Source organism: Salvelinus fontinalis, chromosome 35 (assembly GCF_029448725.1).
Source record: "Salvelinus fontinalis isolate EN_2023a chromosome 35, ASM2944872v1, whole genome shotgun sequence".
Classification (NCBI taxonomy): Eukaryota; Metazoa; Chordata; class Actinopteri; order Salmoniformes; family Salmonidae; genus Salvelinus; species Salvelinus fontinalis.
Window position 1 is genome coordinate 21,971,082 of NC_074699.1, and position 24,921 is coordinate 21,996,002.

At 42.1% G+C, this 24,921-nt stretch overlaps 2 protein-coding genes across 4 annotated transcripts in view; one reads left to right on the plus strand and one right to left on the minus strand.

Annotated features, from left to right (window-relative positions):
• Positions 1-105: 105 nt before the first annotated feature.
• marveld3 (MARVEL domain containing 3) lies at positions 106-4,459 on the minus strand. Of its 2 annotated transcripts, none has more exons than XM_055899663.1 (4): positions 4,284-4,459; positions 2,868-3,189; positions 1,617-1,714; positions 106-962 (listed from the first exon to the last, which is right to left on the minus strand). In XM_055899663.1, the coding sequence occupies exons 2-4, from the start codon at positions 3,164-3,166 to the stop codon at positions 328-330; spliced, it is 1,032 nt and encodes a 343-aa protein (XP_055755638.1). In that variant the 5' UTR covers positions 3,167-3,189; positions 4,284-4,459; the 3' UTR covers positions 106-327. The 2 variants fall into 2 exon arrangements, with proteins under 2 accessions (XP_055755638.1, XP_055755639.1); XM_055899664.1 differs by lacking the exon at positions 4,284-4,459 and adding an exon at positions 4,165-4,277.
• Positions 4,460-4,839: 380 nt separating this feature from the next.
• Positions 4,840-24,921, plus strand: part of LOC129834559 (ubiquitin carboxyl-terminal hydrolase 10-like) — a 33,789-nt gene continuing 13,707 nt past the window's right edge. Inside the window, exons 1-9 of one of the 2 annotated variants that reach the window (XM_055899665.1) lie at positions 4,840-5,108; positions 12,474-12,542; positions 13,042-13,087; positions 13,467-13,526; positions 14,450-15,727; positions 24,046-24,137; positions 24,260-24,369; positions 24,604-24,662; positions 24,757-24,860. In XM_055899665.1, the coding sequence (XP_055755640.1) occupies positions 5,082-5,108; positions 12,474-12,542; positions 13,042-13,087; positions 13,467-13,526; positions 14,450-15,727; positions 24,046-24,137; positions 24,260-24,369; positions 24,604-24,662; positions 24,757-24,860 (1,845 nt within the window). In that variant the 5' untranslated portion in view covers positions 4,840-5,081. The remainder of the gene's footprint in view (positions 5,109-12,473; positions 12,543-13,041; positions 13,088-13,466; positions 13,527-14,449; positions 15,728-24,045; positions 24,138-24,259; positions 24,370-24,603; positions 24,663-24,756; positions 24,861-24,921) is intronic. The other variant, XM_055899666.1, reaches the window with a different exon arrangement.

Genomic DNA, 24,921 nt, shown 5'->3' on the forward strand with positions numbered 1-24,921 from the left:
ATTTATGTTTTCAGTCCCACAGAGACTACAAACGATAACTATTCTTCTACAAGGTAAGATGTAGATATTCTAGGCAAGAGGGTTCATGAGGAAGAGAAATACATCTGTTTAAGATTTTTATTAGTAAAGAACAATGTTTGACAGTGTAGATGTCTCACATCTGTAACATTTAGTAAAACAAGTGTGCGGTTTTTGAAGTCACAAATGTACAAAATTGCTCTTTGTACAGTTAGGTTTTTTAATCAATCACAGTTCATATAAAATACACTAGCATTTATAGCTGTTTGACCGAATTTGTTCTCAACCCTACATTTTCATCCACTCTATTCACAGTGGGAGGTGAGCAAACCTCATTATGTTACCATCTTCCATCGCTCTCAGTCTCTTCATCTCACTCACTGCCCTGAAAGCACGGATGGCCAAGACCATTCCGAAGATGAAAACAATGACTCCAAGCACCCCGAAGAGGCCTCCAGCGATGTCTGCTCCATTGAGTGCACACGCAAAGCCCTGATGCCCTTTGCTCTTGTAGAGCGCTTCCCTCTCCGTACAGATGGGGTTGTCGTAGGTCTCCTGCAGCTTGATGAAGTAGAAGGCCAGGGCAGGGATGTAGCCCAGGCCGATCAGGAGGTTCACCAGGGCCTCACCCAGCAGCACAGGGGGCCAGCGGTAAGGGACTCTCAGAACCCCGAAAGCCAGAATGATGCAGGCATAAACCATCAGAGCCCCTCCACAGGCCATGCTGAAGATGTATGGAGGCAGCTTGAGCTGGTGGAACAGTTTGTCCAGCTCCTTGACCCTGTCTGCGTCGGCTCCAATGAAAGCCTGTGCTCCTCCATAGTAGTACTGGTAGAGACCCCCGAGGCTGGCCAGGTCCCGGTAACCCCCGGAGTTACTGTAGGACACTCCTGAGCAGATGACTATCAGCAGGTTTACAAAGACCTCCATTATCTGGCATAGACCTGAACAGAACAGATCAAGAAAGAGCTAAATACATGACTTATCATACAGTAAGAGTCTCTGGGAGAAAGCGAGCTGAGTTGAAGGTCAAGTTATACGTTTCACAAGAGGGAGAATTATGCAACAATGCAGCTAAATAGAGGTTGATCCGAGTTCAACCAACATGGTTGATGGTTAATTTCAGTGGGAATTCCACCTCCAGAGGGAGAACATACAGTGTGCCATAGTGTGAATTAAACATATCATGGATGAACAACCAATTTGGAGAAAGAAACGAAATCCCCAAACTCCTAAATGTTGAGTAATACAGATATTATAACTCCAATCCCCTCAAAGACCCTGTACCATCGGAGAGGGTGGTCATGTGGTTGGTTAGGTCATTCGTAACCTACCCAACTACATTCCTACTACAGGGGTGTAATCATTAGTTCAAAACGTCTTGCAACGAAAACCGTTTATGCCCAACGAAATCGAGTTTCTATTGGACAAATTCAGGTAGGTCCCTCCCCATTTGGTTCTGTTTGGTTCCGAGTGAATAAATCCCAGGACCAATTAAACAGAACACCGCCTACTACACCGTACCAACGAGATTCACCCACAAAAACATTTCAGGTGTAAGTTATTGCTGTTTGTTCTTTAATTTAAACATGACTTGCCTCTGGCTGTTAAGGCATATCTGAGGTTGTACAGAGCCTGTCTGTGTTGTGGCTCATAGTATTCCCCCACAGAGGGACATGTGGAGGCTTCTGTATACCTGCAAAGACAAAATCAAAAGTTGACGTCTGCCAAATCTTACATTGAAACTACACCACATAAACCCACCACACCACGGCAGAGAACAGGTTTTGTATTCCAGGGGTGTATATTTACTTTGGGCACCCCAAAAGTCTATGTGCCATTCAAACACTAGCAGACAGACATTACAAGGAGTCAATCCCAAACCAGTGAAACCGGAGACTTCTCACGCTGTACAGTATATGCGGGCAATAATACGGTAACAGAATGATGCAGACTCAGATTTTCACTTTAAAATGTATGCCAAACAAAAACCAATGATTGGAAAGTTAAATAAACCATACAACTATATGCCTAAGGATGACTTTTCCTGTGTTTTATACACAGTGTACTAAACATTAGGAACACCTGCTCTTTCCATGACAGACTGACCAGGTGAAAGCTATGATTCCTTATTGACGTCATCTGTTAAATCTACTTCAGTCAGTGTAGATGAAGGGGAGAAGACCGGTTAAAGATGGATTTTTAAGTCTTGAGACAATTGAGATATGGATTGTGCATGTATACCATTCATAGAGAATGGGCAAGACAAAATATTTAAGTGACTTTGTGAATGGGGTATGGTAGTAGGTGCCAGGCGCACCTACTACCATACCCCCCGTGTTGAGTGTGTCAAGAACTGCAACACTGCAGGGTTTCTCATGCTCAAAAGTTTCCCGTGTGTATCAAGAATAATCCACCACCCAAAGGACATCCAGCCAACTTGACCCAACTGTGGGAAGCATTGCAGTCAACATAGGCCAGCCTCCCGTTGGAATGCTTTAGACACCACCTAGAATCCATGCCCTGACGAATTTAGGCTGTTTTAAGGGCAAAAGGGGGTGAAACTCAATAATAGGAAGGTGTTCCTATTATTTTGTACACTGTGAATATTTCCACACTGAGGTTGGAATAATAATGTGAAATTGTGAAAATTATGATAATGCCCTTTTAATGTTTTGGTGGGATGGAGTTTTGGCCTGCCTGGTGACATCACCAGATGGTAAATTAGTTAATAGACCAATAAGAAAGAGTTCCAAACCTCTCTGCCCATAGAGGGGTTAGTTGTTTAGCAACAATGCCCAGGATGGTAACTGTGGAAGCCACTCTGTGACAGTCAGATGGTCTCTTACGCTCTCTGTTGTCCTTGTTGACTACTGCCTCTGTGGTCAGGTGGTGCGTCCTTGTGAGAGTGGGGTGTCATATCCCGCTGTCTGTCAGAGTAGTCCTTCTCTCTGACCCTCCTGTCATCTCCAGAGCCTACCTCATCCCTGTATCTCTCATCCATTTTGTCTCTCTTCCGCCAGTTTCTCTCTCTTTTCCTTTCCCGGTCTCTCTCTTCATGTGAGGAGCTTCCTCGGTCATGAGTGTGGTCCCTCTCCCTGCTCTTGTCATACTCATCCCTCTCCTGGTATCTGCTTCTCTCTGGCATTGTCTGGTCTCCTGGCCACTTCTCTGAAAATGTATTCGAATGAACATTGCCGTGATCAATTGAGTATTAGTGTAAAGGTGTCATAACGATATCTAAGGGAGATCAAATGACAATATATTATTTGTGCATGTAGCCCTACTAAACATTGGTGGCAATGCTTGTTGGCACTAGTGACAGTTACCACGTGGCATTCCTCCGATTCAGAAATGACTACTTAGTGAAGATGGGGGCAATCTAACAGCAGGAGAAACCTGCCAAAAACCCACCCCTTCTTTCAATTGGCTCCTGGATGCTTCTCTTTTTATTGTCTCGTGACTATTACCTCACCGCCCGGCGACACTGTGATACAGCTGCCCAGTGGGAAGCATTTACCCACTGCGACCCATAGAATGATGAAGCAGCCTGGAGCCAATAGAAAGAGACGCATCCAGCAGCCACATGAAAGCAGGGCAGGTTTTGGGTGTGTTTTCCCTGGGTGGTTCTAACCTGGTCAGTTAAGAACCGTCCAGGATGGGAGTCACAGTCAGACCCAACTTGAATGATATCGTAATGATTCTGCACACAACTGAATACACATTGAAAAACTTTGACAATGGTTTCAAACGGCAAACAAAATGCTGACACTGACTCGCAACCTGGTCTCCGAGCATTTCGTATTATTCTGTAAGTAAATCTGAGGTGTGCCATAAAGTATGACGCTTGGTATGGTTACATAAGAGAGATGGTTGCTTAAGGCAAAACCGAAAGTAAAAAGGTGAGTCTAGCAACCCAAATGTCACAACATATCATACGAAATGGGTGATGGACACCCACAAATGAATACATACCATACGATACGTAACATATCATACTAAATGGTGAGTTGGATTTACGTACAGAATAATACGAAATGCTCTGAGACCAGGTTGTGATTTGAGGGTAGTAAGCACTAGGGAATAACGTTTGTTAGTATATTTGATGAAGATAAAAACATACATGCACTTCCATGTTAACGTTACCTGTGACGAATGATAAGGCTCACAGGTATGCTGTTTGTTGAAGCGAACCAAACATTGAGATAACGAATTGATGAATTAAGAAAGAACAATTAACAATACCTCTTAATTCTGGTTCTTACCTGGATTAATTTGTGCGAATGATTGGATTCTTTACGTCTTTTACTTTTCCTGTATCTTGGCACGTCTTTCGTCTCCAAGCTCCTCCCTCTCACCTGTTCGCTCTATAGAACTCCACCCCCTACCACAAAGACAGCATTCCGAGGGCATGAGACAAAGGTGTGTAGTGTCGGTGGAAAAAGTGGTGTTTCAATTGTGACGTTTTTGGTTGTCAGAGATTTTAGTGCAGAAGAACTACAGGGGGTTTTAAGAGAAGGGATTCCAGACTCCCAGGCAGGACAACTGGTGCCAAAGTAGTGGGAAGGGGTCTTGGGGATAGATGTATATTAGTTAGATTGTGGTGCAATTTCCTTTCCCCCCACATTTCCCTTTTTATTTTTACACATGTGCATGGATGGAATGTTGAATTAGCAATACATTTTCGTTATAACAACACAATCGGTCTGTCCTAAATAATACATAGCTGACAGCTCTTTTAGCTCATACTCAAGCTGTCAAACGTTCTCTACAATACCCTCCTACCCGGACGTAAACGCACGCGTTCACAGAGCACACTAGCCATCCGCGGCGCGCGCAGGCCAGAAGCAAGGAGGCGAGACAGAAATGGCGGCGACGGCGGGGGAAGCAGCGTGATATGCTGTAGCAATAAAACAACCTAAAAATACAACTGTCAGTCCATTGTCGAGAAAATGAAAAAGATGTCGAATTAGGCCGTCTTCTGTAATAATTATTACAAAAAACTAACACATTCCCTGGAGAACGTCCATTTTCTGATTGGAAAAGAGAATATCACAGGGAGCATGGCTTCTCAGAGTAACGTTAACCAGGTAACGTTACAACTTCACGCTGCTGATGCGCCTATAATTTGAACTGTTTCACATTTGACATAAGATTAATGGAAAAGTAGTCTTAAATAATATATTGTTAGATTTCTTGATGTGTTTCTTGGCCAAAATATAGTGGTAACTCGTGTCATTGAAAAGTGTGGTGATAAATGCTTGCTAATGCTGCCCTAAAAAGCCTATTTCCCCATTGAAACACCAGCATGGTACAGGCCCGAGGAGCCTCCATTCAAATTAGCAAACAGTACTCGAAGTAGGGTTAGCTGTAAATCTAAAAATGGGCAAAAATCGTGGTCATGTTTTGGGTTGAGAAAATAACACATTCAAAAGACTCGAACAGTTGTAATTTTCCTTTGACAATTTGTAGTTGTTAAATTGCTGCGTGTATGTGCATGGCCCACCTGCTCTGGCTGATGCGACAGGCCTGCTTATCACAGTGCACATTTTAATAACTGGATGTTAGCTAGCTTAGCATTTAGATACGAGTGATGTTAAAAAGTGCCGACGAGTTATAAGCATGGAATTAATAAACTTGTATATGGTCAAACGTAAACTTTAATTGATTTGTCTGGCCAGCTAGCTACCTAGCTTCATTTAGCAAGCTGGACAACTAGCCAGAGTTCGTACGGACGCAGGTGGTGTGGCTAATGACATAGCTACTAGCTACAGTGGGCCTGATCAGAGGCGGTTTAGGTAGATTTCCGAATCTGTACCAGTCAGGATTCTGCAAACGGTTCGGAACTTGCGCATTGTGCACTCCGTTTTTGATGTCCCCTTTAGAGCACGTAGCTAGTTGTGCTGCTTTCAAGGGAAGCTGACTCATGTGGACAGACCTCCATGATCTGTTGAACTGTAATGTCTTGTCACGGCCTGAAGTTGTAACTACTAGCTAGGTAGCTAGCTATCTATCCTACATTGAAAAGGTAGCTAGCTATATATTCTGCCCATGTATAACATTAGCTAACCAGCTAGACATGGCTGTATACATCCATGTAGCTAGCTCGCCTGCTGGGGACCATACTAGTGAATTTCTAATCCACCAACCTATGGAACATTCTGTTTAATTCAGGAAATGGTCATCTATCTACATGCTGGAATGTTGAATAAAATACAATTTGAACCTACTGTACCGGTTGTCTGCGTGGGCAGGAATGAGACTATAATATGTCCACAATAAATTATTATTAAACCAACTTTTCAAAGTGCTGGTAGTTAGATTTCTGGCATGAACACAAGGCATATACATGCACGCGACGCATGTATACTTGCCACGCTCGTGCACGTTTTTACATGGTTTTGTGCATGTCAGGTGATAGAAATCTGAACACACTACCAGCACTTTGAAAAGTTGGTTTAATAATACTTTCCTGTGGATATATTGTCTAATTCCTGTCCATATAAGGATGAGCCACACAGATAACTGGTTGAGTAGGTTCAAATTAAATTGTATTCACCATTCTAGCTTGTAGAGGACCGTTTCCTGAATTAAACACAGATGTTCCAGACCTTGGTGGATCTAGTAGGCCGTCATTGTAAATAAGAATTTGTTCTTAACTGACTTGCCTCTTTAAATAAAGGTAAAATAAAAAATCCTTCCTAACTCTGTTGCCGGAGAGGAAGGAAACCGATCAGGGATTTTACCATGGTGACTTTAAAACAGAGTTTAATGGCTGTGATAGGAGAGAACTGAGGATGGATCAACAACGTTGTAGTTATTACTCCATAATGATAGACTGAAAACAAGAAAGCCTGTACAGAATAAAAATATTCTAAAACGTGCATCCTGTTTGCAACAATGCACTAAAGTAATACTGCAAAAAAATGTGACGAAGCAATTTACTTTCTGTCCTCAATACAAAGTGTTATGTTTGGGGTAAATCAAATACAATATATTACTAATTACCACTCTATTTTCAAGCATAGTGGTGACTGTAACATGTTATGGGTATGCTTGTAATCATTAAGGACTGGAGAGTTTTTTTAGGATAAAAAATTAACGGAATGTACCTAAGCACAGGCAATATCCTAGAGAAAAGCCTGGTTCAGTGTGCTTTCCACCAGACACTGGGAGACATCAGACACTGGGGACCTTTAAGCTAGACAATAACCTAAAACTAGATCTAAAGCCAAATATAAATACTGGAGTTGCTTACCAAGAAGACGGTGAATGTGCCTGAGTGGTCGAGTTACAATTTTGACTTAAATTGGCTTGAAACACTATGGCAAGACCTGAAAATGGTTGTCTAGCAATGATCAACAACCAATTAGAATTTTGAAAAGAATAATGGGCAAATGTTGCACAATCCAGGTGTGGTAAAGCTTTTACACTTACCCAGAAAGGCTTGCAGCTTTAATTGCTGCCACAGGGGATTCTAACACAGGATTCTCCCACCCTGTTCCTGGAGAGCTAACTTCCAGTAAGTTTTTGCTCCAACCCCAGTTGTAACTAACTTGATTAATATTATCAACCAGCTAATTATTAGAATCGGTGTGCTAGATTAGGGTTGGCGTGAATTTACAGGACGGTAGCTCTCCAGGAACAGAGTTGGAGAACACTGTTTTAACATGCATTGACTCAGGCTGTTGAATACTTATCTAATCAATATGTTTTACAAATGTTATTTTTTCTTCCACTTTGACAGAGTATTTTGTGTAGATCTTTTACAAAAAAATGACAAATCAATTTGAATCCCATTTTTGTAACACAACAAAATGTGGAGAAAGTCAAGGGGTGTGAATACCAGCTAACTAGTTAGTTAATTTCTTGTTGGCCTATTGGTAATCTGTCAGACGGTCCATGTTTGTCCAACTACTAAGTGTTTTTAATCCTACTCAACCATTTTCAACAATGGTGGTTTATAGCGACACGTAAGATTAATAGCTAGCTTACTACCTTGCTCATCCACAGACATTTAAATCAATACAGAGTCGGCCTAAACTTAAATTCAAATTCCCATTGTGCCATAGGGTCCACCCCACCAGGGCTGGCGAATGTAAGCAGACTATCTAGCTGGCTTGCTTGGGGTTTAAGTTTAGGTGCATGTGTGAAACTGTATATCTCACTGAAGGGGCGAAATATTAAACCATTGATCTAAAGGAGGTAGTTTTGTTCTGAGTCATTCTGAGAGGGCTGTTCCTGCACCTGAGGTAATGTGTCCACTGCCCTACCATTTGATATTCTTAATATAAGGCTCTGGTATCGGGTTGAGCGTAGTGGCATTGAATGCACGTAATGGAGACATTCATTTATGATTCACAATAAAATTACATTTTATACTGCAGATTGTCTCTGAGCATCGAAGAAAATTGATGGAATGCCCATTGCAGAGAATTGAATGTACCTGCAATGTATGGGTTGAGCACAAGGAGCTGCAGAAGACACATCTTTGCTTTATGACTCAGGGATTCTAGATTGAAGCTAAGGGCAGAGGAATGGCAGCTGTTGGACACCGTTCCACACCACAGCAGTGGGTTGTCTGGGTGTTGCATACCAAAGTATCATCACAATATTTTCCAAGTTAATAAATTAATGCTGGGAATCTTCAGCTGAGTAAATGCTTCCATCTATTGTGGGCATCAAGCATAAAATGCTTCATGGGCCTGTATAGTTTTTACCTAAGTATATTGTACTGTGCATTTGCCCATATTTTAGTTTTTGACAGTTTTGTCAGTTGGTGAGCAGTGTGGATTTGGCAATGGTGGATTGTCTTAATGTCACATGACAAATAAGGGGGTTAGGAGTGGGTAGCTGTGGGTAAACCTATACCTAATTACGGGGTTGTAACTGAAAAAGATGGCAACCTCTTGTCACAGTGACGATCTGATGTGTTATTTTTTTTTACTTTAACTACAGAAAGTGTCATGGTTCATTTCCAAGCATGATCTGATATGCTGGTGGTGGCCTTCATCTTTTGAATGGTGAGCCCCTGATTCAACATTATGGAAATGGCACATGAGGCCCAGAGTTGCCTGGCTTTTTAGGTGTTTTTCTGAACAGCAGGGTGGAGTAGTGTTTAGAGAGCAGAGCTGCCTCCCATTTGTCTCACTCTTGAAAGGTCCTGCAACACCATGGCCTCAGAGAATCCCATCAGCTGTTGGTAATCGCCCTGTATTAAAGTGTCTCTTCTTCCGTAAATAAATTGTAGTGTTCCTCTCTGTCATGTCTCTGCTCAATGTTTTTTCAGTTCTTGGGCGTCACTCACTCTGCTAGGTCATCATTCTTCATAAGAATGTAATACGCAAGCCCCAACATGCATCATCGGTTTATTCGAAACATGTTTGACCTTATTTGTAGTGATACATATTCATGGAATGCCAAGTTTCCTAATAGTGACTCTTTGCATTCCAATTTGTGAGGCCTTGCAGGGCTGGCTTAGTCCCAGTCCAATAGGGAACACTGAGTAGTGATGAGGTAATCCCAGTCCTTGTAGGTAGGTATATGGGGTTGTGGATTACATCAGGTGGGAGTTGGTAATATCTGGTAACTTGAAATTCAAGTGAAACAACTTGTTTGAGTGGCTCTTATCAGCTTGTCTGCTGTTTGACATATTTTCTCTTAATAAACCCCAACCGCTCTAAGCCAACCACCCCATCCACTTCCTTAAACCTGTCTTCCACATAAAACACATTTGGATGTCTTTTTGTTAAACAGAAGCCTCATTGAATGCTGTCTGTAATATATGATTATCATTCTACTCTATTGACGTAAAGTATACTGACATTAGAAATGAGCATGTGTTCAGTTTCTCTGGTTTAGCTCCTTTTATCAGAGACGATATCATCGTGCTTTATATTTCATATGGATCCCACCTTACACTGTAAGTCCCACCCCTGCTCCATGATCTGTAACCACATTCATTGAAAGTGTGTGTGCGCACCGTCTCATTGGAGCATGTAGAAGTAATACAGATGGCTATTTTGTGGTAATCCTCAATCCTAACCAACAGCGAGGGAAGCTTAGTGTGGCACGCCTGTAGAAAGAGTCAAAGGGACATTCTTTCTGTTGTGATTGTATTAGCTGTCCCGAGGCCGTTGGATTATAGCTGGCTGTTTGTCGCCTGTAGTGCCATTTCAGCAATGTTGGGCGCTCATTTGCAAAGAGTTACATATGCTTGAACTGCACTTTCTTTTCCCTGTGCCTCCCTTTTCATGTCCCACAGTTCAATGCGCTGGGAGGATTCTGTGTGGTTAGCGAGCTTGTTTCAACTGTTCTTTACTGCTCCGTGTCATTGGACACCTTCCCCTCACTATGCACCACCAACACTTGTTTTTGTTTAGATATCATTGCCTAATGAAAGACTTCAAGGTTGTCTTTTCAGGCTGTAATGTTATGCAGATATGTTTTTGGATCGACACAAGTGGCCCTGCTATCCTGTAATGTGCCAAACCAAGAAATGTCAACCGTGCGATTGAAGGACCAGTTCACCCCACTGTGCAGGGCTGTCGGTGTGCAGCCCTGCACTATATTTATGAATATTTGAAACATCAGATGTGGGTCACTGAAAATTAACTAAATTGAATTCTTATTACTACATTGATCCTCAAACCATATGAATGACCACCCCACTTCCAATTATTAATATGGGGAATTTGGTTGTGTGTAGTGTGAAAAGTGTTGCCAGTACTCAACTCAATTTGCTTAATCACATTACAGTGTGGAGCCTTGTGTAAAAGGTGCAGCTAGAAGGAGTAATCCCTGGACAGGGCTTGACATTAACTTTTTTTTGTCAGTTGTCCAAAAATAGAAAAATGTTACAAAAAGCCACTTTACAAAATAAAATGTATTACTGTATTGTTTACCATAGAAAAGAGAATCAGACAAAAAAATTGGCTGCACTCTCCTTATTGATGACTTTGCATATTCAAGCCTGTTTGCATATTCAAACACTGCACCTTTAAGGCTCTCCTGGAGGATGTTTGGCCACCTTTTGGTAGCCTATAAAATATTACAACATTAAAATGACAACCTTGTATGTTTGTATGTCTATGATTTAAAACACTCTGGGAGAGTTCTGGGACAACAGATCCAAAATTCATAACCACTGCACATAAAGTAAAACAATGAGGCTGATGAAACTGATCTGACAGTTTTGCTTAAAATGTTGATACATTTTTATTCCTTCATATTATAAGCTCAATATTTAAAAAATGACCGGTTATTGTGAAATAGTTTCAAAATGTTAGCCACCTCCACAACAGGCACTGTCCTACACTCTCCGGTCTTGTGACCATTTGATCTGAACTAAGTGCCTTGAGTATGTCGACAGAATCAAGCCTTCAGAGGTTTAATGTTAATTATCCTAAATTATATTTGTCAAACATGACTGGTGTTTACCCTATATTTATGTAATTAAAGTTTGGCTACATTTTCTGGCGCCTCCAAGTCAGCATCGGTTTGGACATGAGGCTGTAGCTGATATGCATATCACATACACTTTGTCATGTAGGCTTTTTATTTGGCCTCTGATCCAATTCTGATTGGAGTAATTGTTTGATATTGTGATTTACAAAATCTACTTGTCAATTTCGTGCAACTTAAATCTGTTATTCTTGTCCTGCAAGCATTAATATCAAGCCCAGCTGGATGAACCCATGGGATTTGAGGGTCACAAGTCCAGACCAGCATACCAAATAATGATACTTCACTGCCATTAACATTTTCCTGCCCCAGAACATTGTGTGAGCATTTTTGAAGTTGTTACATTGAGGGACATAAGATTGATAACATAATGCATTGTGGCCAAATGTCAGCTAACATTTCAAAAGTATTGTTTTACTCCACTTTTGAAGAAACTACAAAAAATGGACTACAATAGTTATTTGTAGTTCATTCCCTTAGAATGTGTTACATATTGGCTGAAGACAGTGAGTCGGGTCTTTCCATTTGGCTCAGTTCTCTGGGAAGGGGGCTGCCGGGAGCCATTTTGCCATTCTAATGCTGCATGACTCGTCACTTTCATGTCATCCCTTACTTTTACCCAAACCCATGGCGCAATCTGGGCAGACTGATGATATGCAAGCCCTCTCCCAGTAGGCCTAGTCTTACCTTTCCAACGGGTCTGACACAACTGTGTCAGTTCATCAGTAAGAGGTGTACTCCTTGTCTGTAAAATTCTCTGTAGACAAATGGAGGGCTAAAGCGGACTTTTTTCAAAGTGTGTTTCTCATGGGGTCTTGGGATGTTTTAGCAATATTTCACACTTACGTTTTCTACACATGTTAATATTGAAGATACCATGTAATATATGTAGTGATTTAATAAATAATATATTGATTTTAAAAGGTTGCACATGATTATCCTCAGTATGTTGAATCAGGTGTTTTATGTAAATATATTTTCTCTCTGCGCAGTACATCTTCGGGGAGTTCAGCCCTGATGAGATCAATCAGTTCTTCGTGACTCCACGATGTTATGTTGAGGTAAGACAAAGAGTTTTGAATGAGGCTCGAATTAAACATTTATTCACATACGTTTCCTCCAGCTTATAGCTGTTTTGACACCGTATAGTCTACGGTGTTAAGTGTTGGTGTGCCGTTTGCTCTTAATGTTAACCGGGTCGATCTTAAGAATGGCCTTTTGGAAGCTCATTAACACCCAAACCGCTGAGTTTATAGATTTAGTCCAGTGTGTTTATCTACTCTGTCATTGTGTCTAAAACACAGAGAAGACAATGGTTTATTGCATATGTTCTCTGTTTAGTGAGTGTGAACAATATAAGCCACAAAATAACACATTTTTAGCACCAGTACTGTCATCTGCCCCCCTCTAATGTGCACATTACACAGATGTGATTCATTGATAAGAAGGATGGCCCAGACTGACAAGTTGTGGTCTATGAGGTTAACGCTATGTTTGATTATTTACTTTAACTAGAAGTGTCTTTTTAATTTGTGATCTAATCTCTCTGCTCTTTGACAGCTTCCCCCCTTCAATGACAAAGTCTCCTGCGTCAGTCAGTCTTCAGGTAAGAACGTCTACTGGATTGCTCTGATTTATTTAAGTTTGTCTTGTAGACATTCCGAACGTCATCCGCATGAGGCCGGCCAGCGCTCTCTGGGTTGACAACACTCTTGCCCCCACATGATGTAATGGTTATGACCAAAATCAAACATACATATGCCCGTTTGTGCTAGTTGGATCCAGACTGAACTGCATGTAAGAGAGTGACAGTTTAAGTCTGAATTGACATTGTTTTAAGATAAGGTTTGACTTGTAAAAATATGTCCAAACATACCTGCAGAGCAGGGATTTTGGAGCCAACAAGTTACAAAAAGTCTGTCAACCATACCCCTCCCCTGCTCATAACACTTAATTTTTTACCCTGATTTGTATGAATTATTCAGGAAGTTACTGCACTCCTGCTGTGCCTTACATTACGGAGTCTATGAGACGGCAGGTTTGCGGTGAGTTTTGGGTCCGACGCTGTGCTTATTATTTGTTGCTGAAGCACTCAAACCCAGGTCTTAAAAACTGGTGGCTTTCTAAACCTTGCCCCTATTTACTCTCATTCTTGCCTGTCCGTACGATCTGTGAGGCTTTGCATGCTTAGATGCCGTTAAATATCTCCTCTCTATTGCATTAAACACATTGGCACCGCAGCAGTGCTTTAAGTTGACTTGTGATTGATTTGTATACCCCCTCCCTCACTTAACTGGATGGATTGAGAAAACCCTTTTTTATTGGACTTAAGGGCATAGTAATGGTCTTATATGGAAGCTAACAATTACAATAGGTATTTTGTTTTGCTAGGGTTTGTCACTCAATGCATCATTATGACTCTCTGGAATGAAATCCCTTTGGTAAAAACACTAACAGAGGACACTCTAATCCACAGAGAAGAGCGAATCTCGAACAAACTCTAACCATACCTTAATTCCCCCTCAGGGTTTCCGGTGGCTGGGTTGTATGGATGACCAGTCTTGTCTTATATAGCCCTGACGTACCATTTTCAGTGTTGGGATGATCTGAATTTACTAACGTTTTCCTCATGTTCACCTTCAGCTGTTTCTCTCACTGCCTATCATCTTTCAATTTGCAGTGTTAGCAACTTGTTAAATCTAATCGATATTTAACTTACAGTTCATTGCGTGATACTTTTATTTGTGTAGTGCTCAAGGTCAATGTTTGATATATTCCATTGAGTTTGTGACAGTTAATGAAGTTGGAAATTGTGTTGTATATTTCATGATGCCAAAATTTGTTTTGGAGTAGTAAGTATGAATAATTGGTCACAACATTATTTTATTGTGTTGTGTGAACCTTTGTCTTCAGTGCAGAACTGTAGTGCTTTATGTTCCCAAGCTGACTGACACATCCTCCTCTGCAGGTGAAGACTACCAGCACATTGAGTTTGGTGTGGACGAGGTGATGGACTTGGAGCCTGTGGGAGTGAAGGATCCTCTCTTCAAGGTGTCCAGCACTCTGAACCCCCAGGCTCCAGAGTTCATCCTAGGATGCCAGCCGTCTCAGAAGGTCCCACAGACAGCCGCGGCCCTCTCTCCGGCAGCAGACGTCTCAGACGGAGCACACTACAACTCCCTGGACGGACCCGACGGCCCGGACGGCCCAGACGGACCCGATGGCCCAGACTCGGAACCCTCCGCCATGGACAGCAACCAGAACTGCCAGGATGGGGACGGGGGCCCGGGCAGCCTGGGCCAGCGGGAGAAGAAGAAAAAGAAAAAGCGCCCGCCAGGATACTACAACTACTTGGAGGGCTCAGGCCCCAATAGCGGTGGCATGGGTGTGGACGGGCCTCCTGGAAAGGGGTTGGTGAATGGACATGCTCTTAGCGGCCCTCACCTCGGGTCGCAGGACATGGTTGGTAAGACGTTGTCAGGGGGCGGACTTTCCACCTCAGCCCCTGTCGCTACGGCAGCAGCGTCGGGTGCTGTGAATCAGAGGACTTGTGATAGCCCTGATGAATCGTCTTTGGACTTCACGAGTGGAGCTGCCTCATTATCAGATGGTAAAGATGCGGCCTCCTCCTCCTCCTCTTCCTCCTCTCAGAGCAGTGGGGTGGCAGAGGGAGGCAGAACTGCAGAGCAGCAGCCTGAGAACATGGCTCCAGAGAGCCCTGAACTGCTGGGCAGCGGCGGGCACAGCCCCTGCCCCACCTCCCCTCCTTCCCCCTCAGTTGCTGTGGCCAGCCCCCCTGCCACCATTGCTACTGCTACTATTGAAGAAGAGGAGGTGACTAGGGACAGTGGGGTGGCTAATGGGCTGGCTGAGCCCCATGCTGGCATCAGTGCAGACGGACACAAGGAGGCCTCTGAGGCATTGGAGCAGCCCCAGCAGCAGGCCCCAGCTCCCTCAGTGGAGCCTGCTTCCTCCCCAGACTCTGAGGCCCAGCCGGCAGTGGCAGAGCAGCCTAAGTCGCCTGCCTCTCCGGCTGCGCCCGCTGCCAACCCCCTCAAATCCTGGGCTAGCCTCTTCCACAACTCCAAGCCTCTGCCTGGAAGCCATCAGGCCTACGTGGAGGTGAAGAACGTGGTGGAGGTAGTGGCTCCCTCCCTGGCCGCCGTGGAGCAGCATGAGAAGGCTGGGGAGGTGAAGGAGAGCCCTGTCCATGTATCAGAGGATCCCATGGCCCCTAAACTTGCAGGTAGTGTACTCACAGATAGCCCCACAGTGTGAGGAAGAAGAGCTCACAGGTTAACCCTTATGTTCTTTGGAGTGTGTTAGGACTGTCCCCGACTAAAAAAATTAAAATCTTGGTTGACCGAAAGTCATCTGTTCTTTCGTCCAATCGATTGGTCTAAATTTTGAAACGTGTATTTTTCCATATATAGACACCCTACAGTGGGGCAAAAAAGTATTTAGTCAGTCACCAATTGTGCAAGTTCTCCCACTTAAAAAGATGAGAGAGGCCTGTAATTCTCATCATACTTCAACTATGACAGACAAAATGAGAGAGAAAAATCCAGAAAATCACATTGTAGGATTTTTAATGAATTTATTTGCAAATTATGGTGGAAAATAAGTATTTGGTCAATAACAAAAGTTTATCTCAATACTTTGTTATATACCCTTTGTTGGCAATGACAGAGGTCAAACGTTTTCTGTAAGTCTTCACAAGGTTTTCCCACACTGTTGCTGGTATTTTGGCCCATTCCTCCATGCAGATCTCCTCTAGAGCAGTGATGTTTTGGGGCTGTTGCTGGGCAACACAGACTTTCAACTCCCTCCAAAGATTTTCTATGGGGTTGAGATCTGGAGACTGGCTAGGCCACTCCAGGACCTTGAAATGCTTCTTACGAAGCCACTCCTTCGTTGCCCGGGCGGTGTGTTTGGGATCATTGTCATGCTGAAAGAACCAGCCACGTTTCATCTTCAATGCCCTTGCTGATGGAAGGAGGTTTTCACTCAAAATCTCACGATACATGGCCCCATTCATTCTTTCCTTTACACGGATCAGTCGTCCTGGTCCCTTTGCAGAAAAACAGCCCCAAAGCATGATGTTTCCACCCCCATGCTTCACAGTAGGTATGGTGTTCTTTGGATGCAACTCAGCATTCTTTGTCCTCCAAACACGACGAGTTGAGTTTTTACCAAAAAGTTCTATTTTGGTTTCATCTGACCATATGACATTCTCTCAATCTTCTTCTGGATCATCCAAATGCTCTCTAGCAAACTTCAGACGGGCCTGGACATGTACTGACTTAAGCAGGGGTACACGTCTGGCACTGCAGGATTTGAGTCCCTGGCGGCGTAGTGTGTTACTGATGGTAGGCTTTGTTACTTTGGTCCCAGCTCTCTGCAGGTCATTCACTAGGTCCCCCCGTGTGGTTCTGGGATTTTTGCTCACCATTCTTGTGATCATTTTGACCCCACGGTGTGAGATCTTGCGTGGAGCCCCAGATCGAGGGAGATTATCAGTGGTCTTGTATGTCTTTCATTTCCTAATAATTTCTCCCACAGTTGATTTCTTCAAACCAAGCTGCTTACCTATTGCAGATTCAGTCTTCCCAGCCTGGTGCAGGTCTACAATTTTGTTTCTGGTGTCCTTTGACAGCTCTTTGGTCTTGGCCATAGTGGAGTTTGGAGTGTGACTGTTTGAGGTTGTGGACAGGTGTCTTTTATACTGATAACAAGTTCAAACAGGTGCCATTAATACAGGTAACGAGTGGAGGACAGAGGAGCCTCTTAACCTGTCTAGGATCAGCGTGGCGCTAGCGGCACCCCCCCCCCCCACTGAAAAACCAGTGCCGCGAAATTCAAAAAAAATATTTTTTTAAAATATTTAACTTTCACACATTAAAGTCCAATACAGCTAATGAAAGACACAGATCTTGTGAATCCAGTCAACTTGTCCGATTTTTAAAATGTTTTACAGGGAAGACACAATATGTAAAGATGTACATCTATTACCTAAAAACACATTAGCATAATCCACCATCTTTTATTTGTCCACCAACACCAGTAGCCATCACCAATTCGGCTAAACTAAGATATTTATAGCCCCTAACCAACAAAAAAACTCATTAGATGACAGTCTGATAACATATTTATGGTATGGGATAGGTTTTGTTAGAAAAAAGTGCATATTTCAGGTAGATGGCATAGGTTACAATTGCACCCACCGTCACAAATGGAATAGAAAAACTACTTAGAGCAACGTGTTTACCTACTTACTAATCATCAAACATTTCGTAAAAATACACAGCATACACGAATCGAAAGACACAGATCCTGTGAATACAGACAATATTTCAGATTTTCTAAGTGTCTTACAGCGAAAACACAATAAATCGTTATATTAGCGTAGCACATAGCACATAGCAGCCCAGCATTGATTCTAGCCAAAGTGAGCGATAAAAGTCAACATCGCCAAAAGATATTAATTTTTTCACTAACCTTCTCAGAATTCTTCCGATGACACTCCTGTAACATCATATTACACATTCCATATAGAGTTTGATCGCAAATGTTTATATTTAGCCACCAAAATCATGGTTAGACAATGTGAAATGTAGACAAGCTGGTCAGAAAAAGTCCTTAGACAGTGATCTACTCTTATACATAAATACTCATAAACGTGACTAAAAAATATAGGGTGGACAGGGATTGATAGACAATTTAATTCTTAATACAATTGCGGAATAACATTTTTTTATTTATCCTTACTTTTCAATACAGTTTGCGCCTAGCGAAGCTACGTCATAAAACATGGCGTCCTAAGCCACTAAAATGTTTCGATAGAAACACGATTTATCATAATAAAAATGTCCTACCTTGAGCTGTTCTTCCATCAGTATCTTGGGCAAAGGATCCTTTCTTGGGAGAAATCGTCTTTTGGTGGAAAGCTGTCCTCTTGCCATGTGGAAATGTCAACTGCGTTCGGGATGAACTGAAAAGCGTGCCCAACTTTTCACATCGTTGCAAAAATAAATGTCCCAAAATCGCACTAAACGGATATAAATTGCTATAAAACGCTTTAAATTAACTACCTTATGATGTTTTTAACTCCCATAACGAGTAGAAACATGACCCGAGTAATATTACCCCCTTCACTAATGCTTGGAACAGGAGCGGGCCGGTGTCCTCTAGGCGCACGACGCAGCTCCAAAAGAATGACTAGCTTCAGGGTTTTTTCATTTGTGGGGCCTGTGAACGCGCAATCGACCCCATTGGAATCGTCATCACGTAAAGGCATCCAGGGGAAGACGTAAGAAGTGTCCGTACAGTCATAGCAATATCAGTGCCTTTTTAACTGACTTCAGAACAGTGGCCAACATTTCTGAAATCTGAATCCATGTCAGGGAAATTGCTGTAGAATGGGCTCTGTTCCACTTAGAGACAAAATTTCAACTCCTATAGAAACTATAGACTGTTTTCTATCCAATAATAATAATAAAATGCATATTGTACGATCAAGGATTTTGTGGGAAGCCGTTTCAAAAATTACCAAATTAGCATAAATAGTCTAAACAGCGCCCCATCCCCAACAGGTTAAAGAAGAAGTTACAGGTCTGTGAGAGCCAGAAATCTTGCTTGTTTGTAGGTGACCAAATACTTATTTTCCACCATAATTTGCAAATAAATTCATTAAAAATCCTACAATGTGATTTTCTGGATTTTTTCCCTCATTTTGTCTGTCATAGTTGAGGCCTGTACTTTTCATCATAGGTACACTTCATCTTTTTAAGTGGGAGAACTTGCACAATTGGTGGCTGACTAAATACTTTTTTGCCCCACTGTATGTGTTTTAATTAAATGAACTATATATGCATTGCGGTTGTCTGATGCTTTATGCTCACTGTTCGATTAAATAAGACACAAATGATTCGAGGGAGCCAGAGATCAAGATAACCCGAAGACAGAAACCTTAACCTGTCCCGACCATCCTCCTCCCGCTCCTACTGGCTTTCCCAGATTCTGCCGTTACTCTCCTGAAGTTGCCAGCAATAGGCGACGTAAGGAGTCGGCAACCCTTCTCATGTGGAATGACAATTTATTTGACAATTTCTACCGATCTTGCGTGCCAGGTATGGTTTTCATATGCACATTTTCGTGGAAGTTTAATTTATAACTATCTTCGGATCTCAAAATCATTATCATGTGGTTAATCAAAAATCCATATGAAAAGGATACAAACCTAAAATGTGTTTATGTAACAATAGTCTATAAAGCCAACCAATAAAAACATTGCATTCAGCAGGTAGAAAATATCCTGATTTTAAATCACATCGGCTACGCGTGGCCTGTCTGTAACAAACTTGAAACGTATCAGCTATTAACTTGGGTCCGGCTTGAAGCTCCTTGCAACATTGTATAAAATATTCTGGGCCCTCAGTTTCCTGTGCCAGTGAACTCTGGACACGCAGCTGTAAGCTATTTGCGCAAGGGATAAGAAGTAATCAGGTAGGCCTATTTTATGATGTTTCCACTGGATCAGAGCGTGACATTTATCTAAAGGGAGAGAGCTGGAAAGATTTTTCAAATACATTGAGGAATTATTGTCATTCTCAATGGATGTAAAAACAGACTCTGTTTGCTTGCTGTTTTGAGGTGAAGAAAACATTACTTTGAGAAGTTCCACGACTCATTAGACAATCAGAAATACTGTCAGATCCCCAAATGGGCACATTTAAATGCCGACATTTGCGCGCAGGCCAGGTAACCTATAGGCCTACTTCTATGCATAATCAGGTGTGCATCCTTACTCAACATTGACAGGAGCGCTCCAAACAAAAGACAATGACTAAATTGACAACTCAATTTAAATGGGATGAAATAAACCAGAACTTGTTTCTCACAGGTGTAGCATAGGTTGTGCGCTCTGCAAATAACCTGTCCACGCCTACAGTGAGAATGGTCAAAGACTGGAATGAATAATAATATTGAGGGCATTAATCTTTTTTTCATTTTTCGCCTAAATGACATACCCAAATCTACCTGCCTGTAGCTCAGGCCCTGCAGCAAGGATATGTATATTATTGGTACCATTTGAATTGTGAATTTAATGTAGGAGAATATAACGCAATAGATCTGGTAAAAGAAAATGCAGAGATTTTTTATTTATTTTTCTCCTACCATCTTTGAAATGGAAGAGAAAGGTCACAGTTCCAGCCATCACTCTGGTTGTAATTCCGATGGTGTCCACACGATGGCAGCAGTGTATGGGCAACGTTTCAGACCGATAACTTGAAGTATGAGCGAGCTACAGGACATTTAGTGTGAAGTCACCCAGGTACATATGGGCAAATCGTGAAAGATACATTTGCATTCATATTACGTTTTTCTGCAAGAATATCGTCAAATCTGTATACTTTGACTTTGATTGAGCTTTTCCAGTATTAGTAGCCATATTATAAGTTAAACATTTGCAAAACAACCAGTTTTCATAACTTCATAGCTCTCCATATTCTTATTTTTGTCCAAAAGCAAAAGGTTAGCACCTACATTTTGCGACAGACACAGGGTTTCCAGATACCCCCGTAAAGCCCAGCTCATTGGCTATTTAGCTAGCTTTGTTTGACCCCGATTGGTTGTTATTTAACAAAGAAAGAGTCGTTCAAGTGAAGACCGGCCATGTCATCGACATGCCATGAAGGCGTTGCTCTCTGACCAAATATGGTGTCATATAGGATATACTACACCCCTAATGATATAGTGAAGTCTTGTTACGTTCTAGGATTTCTGAGGAATACATACAAACGTGATTTGACTCGTTGAAACAATGTTTGGGGTGAGATTTTCGCAGATTCCTTTCTTTGCAAATTGAACGAGTGGAAATACAAAATCGGTCGTGCATGCTATATGGACCTTTTTAGGATATGAAAAATGTTTTTATCTAACAAAACTTCATGTTATCTCTGGGACCCTCTGATTTCAGAATGTAAGTACACATTTCACCTTCAGAGGTGAATTTATCAAACCTATCGCGGTGAAAAGGTGTTTTGTTAGGAGCTCTCCTCAAACAATAGCATGTCATTTTGACATCTCAGTAATAGCTACTGTAAATTGGACAGTGCAGTTATATGAACAAGAATTTAAGCTTTCAGCCGATATAAGACACTTATATGTACCGACATTTGTTGTTTCTCTCAAATCTGCAATGGTGACACAGCACTGCATGATTTACAACTGTCCCGTTGACGGGATGCCGATCTCTAAGAAGTTTTCGCGGACTTTACCGTAACCAAACAAACATTGTAGATTAGAAATTATTGGAATTAACCGTGTATGTACTACTGGTGATATATGTAATGGGGAATTGATAGACACTAACAATCAAAAGCAAACAATTCTCACAATTAAGTTATGAAACAATGAATGTGCACAAATTAGCAGGAGGGAGCACATTCTGGAGAGAGATGTGCATTGTGCCGCCACACTCGCCTTCTTGGGCTGTGCTATCCCCGCGGCCTCCGCAATGGATTAGTCTGGACCTCCGCAATGGATTAGTTCACTGAGATGGCCGCGAATAAGACGGGTGTCTCGTGTGCAATATATTTGCTACTGCTCGACTAACAAATAATCTTGGTCGACCAACAGCCTATCGACCACTCAGCTAATTGTGGTCAGCCCTAGAGTGAGTTGACAAAACTATACCCATTGATTATTATAATAGTCTTTAATTTGTGCACTTTTCATGTTCTGTATGCATGTGCTGAAGTTCAGCCTACCGTCCACTTGGTGTCAACATTAGGGCGTTTAGCTAGACTGATACACATGAGCACCAGGTGGTGCTAACACTCAATGTTTGGTAAGGCCCAGATTGCTATGACACATCTCCATGACATGCTTTACCTCACCACCCTATTTTCCCCAATAATGCCCCAATGAATGGAGCTGGGGAATGAATGGCAGGCCATGTGAGCCCAGGGAGACTCCCATGTAGCCAACTGGCCTTGCTTGCGTCAAAGAGAGTCATTGTATATAGCAGTAATACTAATACATGTTGAAGGCCTCTATTCCAAACTGCATTCACGAGAATACAGAGGGTGGGCTGGAGCTACTGCTTTACCAATAATGTATGAGCAGCACTAATTAAGTCCATTACCATTACATCAACCTTATGGATTTTCAGATGTAGTAGACTAGAGCAGGATAAATCTCTGACCTCACCCCTTTCTCCTAACACACACACAGAATATAAAATAAAATTGCAAAGCTACATAATGAGTTGATCTTGTAAGCTGCTTAATTAAAGGGGATATGTAGGGTCATATCCTGATTACTCACTTCCCAACAACAGCCTCCAGGTGTTGGGACCACACAGGGTACACTAGCGGTTTTAAACCGCCTGTGACGGGGGGTTGCCATATCTGGGTAATGTGTGGTTTTTGTCTTGACGGGATTATTGCTTGTCTCACTCAGTGCTATGACCCTGGGCTTCCTCGGGCCTCATGGATGTAGTTCTGTGTCTGGATATACTATATCCAGACACAGAACTGTATACTACTAATATCCAGACACAGAACTGTATACTACTAATATCCAGACACAGAACTGTATACTACTAATATCCAGACACAGAACTGTATACTACTAATATCCAGACACAGAACTGTATACTACTAATATACAGACACAGAACTGTATACTACTAATATACAGACGGGCCTTCTCAGTGGGTTACTTAAGCCTGTCATCCTTTTTGTAAACTGGGATTTTTCATCTGAGGTATTTATGAGAGAGGGCTTCTGGGCAGCCTAATGTGCTTCTGTCTAGATAAACCTGATGGTTTCCTGTGCTCTACGGCTGTAAATAATTAAACCATGCTCCATGTGGTTGCCTTCACCGTTCAGTAGAAAGGCTTATTTTGTACCCACAATACAGTGCTCAGACCTCGCACTCCTGTCAGGAAATGAACAGGAGGATGAACACGAAGCTATTATAGGACCCTTTACTGGTGTCACCTACCAAGTCTCATTTTGATTTCCAACCCTGTATACGATTGTATCTCTGGACTGGATTTTATCTGGAGTGTGCCTTTACTGTTTAGCCAAACTATATTTCTCTTCTCCTGGAATGACCGTTTCACTTTTAGCAAACCTGTTATCTATAAAAAACATGTTTCTGTAATTTGGAGGTTCATAATATGCTATGTACGTAGGCGGAACTATCAAAAAACTGCCTGCCATTTTTAACCCATTTTCCCATAATGTGATTATGTGGTGGTGTTTTATGATACTTTCTATGTTGGAATGTCTGTCCACGTTACCATGGAAGCTGTGTTGTCAGTGACAGTCTCCCTTCCTAGGCGTGGCACAGTATCTCCTTGTTCTGACAAACCAGCCTTGTGTGCCACTGTCATATGATGCAAAGTTGGAAGAAGGGACACAATCTATATAGCACAGTATGGTGTAAATTGATATTATTTTTGCCTGAGGTTTACAAACTAGCTTCTATTTAAACTTTGATTTTAGTAAGGGATATGTGTTCAAAATCATGTGTATTTGTTTGAATCACCAGAACTAATTGAGAGTGTGAAGTTGATACACAAACCAGTGTCTTTGCAACCAAGAGGACTGATCAACAAGGGCAACTGGTGCTATATCAACGCTGTATCCTTTTCTCAGTTGCATGTGAAATGCTTAAATCACACCATGTCATAAACAAAGTGACATTAAATGTCTGTATTTAGTGTTCCAATGAGGTGATTTTACCCTTGACTGCCACCCCCAAGACATTGCAGGCCCTGATTGCTTGCCCTCCCATGTATCACTTGTTGAAGTCCATTCCCCTGTTCAATGACACCCAGAGACCCTGTACTTCCACACCCATGATGGACAACTTGTAAGTAGCCTCTCTCCCTGGGAGCTGACTGGCTGTTTTTAAAAGTCATCTCACAAGCAATCGAGGTCTTGTTTGTGTGAAAATAATCAGCGACGACAAATTCCTGCCTGAGCTAAATTGGTAAAACTGTGTTACGAGTATTGAGAGAAGGTGTTACCTGTGTGCTCACTGCATTGGGTTGGGTGTGTACTTCTTTTGCTGATTACAACTCCCTGACCTTGTTTCTCCCTCCAGTGTAAGGCTTGTCAATGAGTTCAGCAATATGCCTGTGCCATCCAAAGCCAAGCAGCAAGGTAAGCTGTCTGTCAGCATCTTCTAAAAGAGCTAGAGTTTCTTGTATTTCCTGTTGATGTTCATTTGATGTGTTCCTTGTTGCTTTTTCTGTAGCTGCTGGTGAAAAGATAATAAAAGACATTCGACCAGGTGCTCCTTTTGAACCCAACTACATCTACAGACTCCTCACCCTCATCAAGTCGAGTCTCTCAGAGAAGGTAAAGCCATTGGGCATCCAGACCAAGCGTTTACTTGCGGCCTGTAAAATGAGTAATGTGT

Excerpts from the sequence above, each read along its gene's own strand:
- marveld3 (XM_055899663.1), bottom strand. The coding sequence starts at position 3,166 with ATGCCAGAGAGAAGCAGATACCAGGAGAGGGATGAGTATGACAAGAGC. Across the intron at positions 1,715-2,867 it reads CAACAAGGACAACAGAGAGC|GTATACAGAAGCCTCCACAT; the intron begins GTAAGAGACCAT and ends TTGTCTTTGCAG. Across the intron at positions 963-1,616 it reads ATATGCCTTAACAGCCAGAG|GTCTATGCCAGATAATGGAG; the intron begins GCAAGTCATGTT and ends TGTTCTGTTCAG.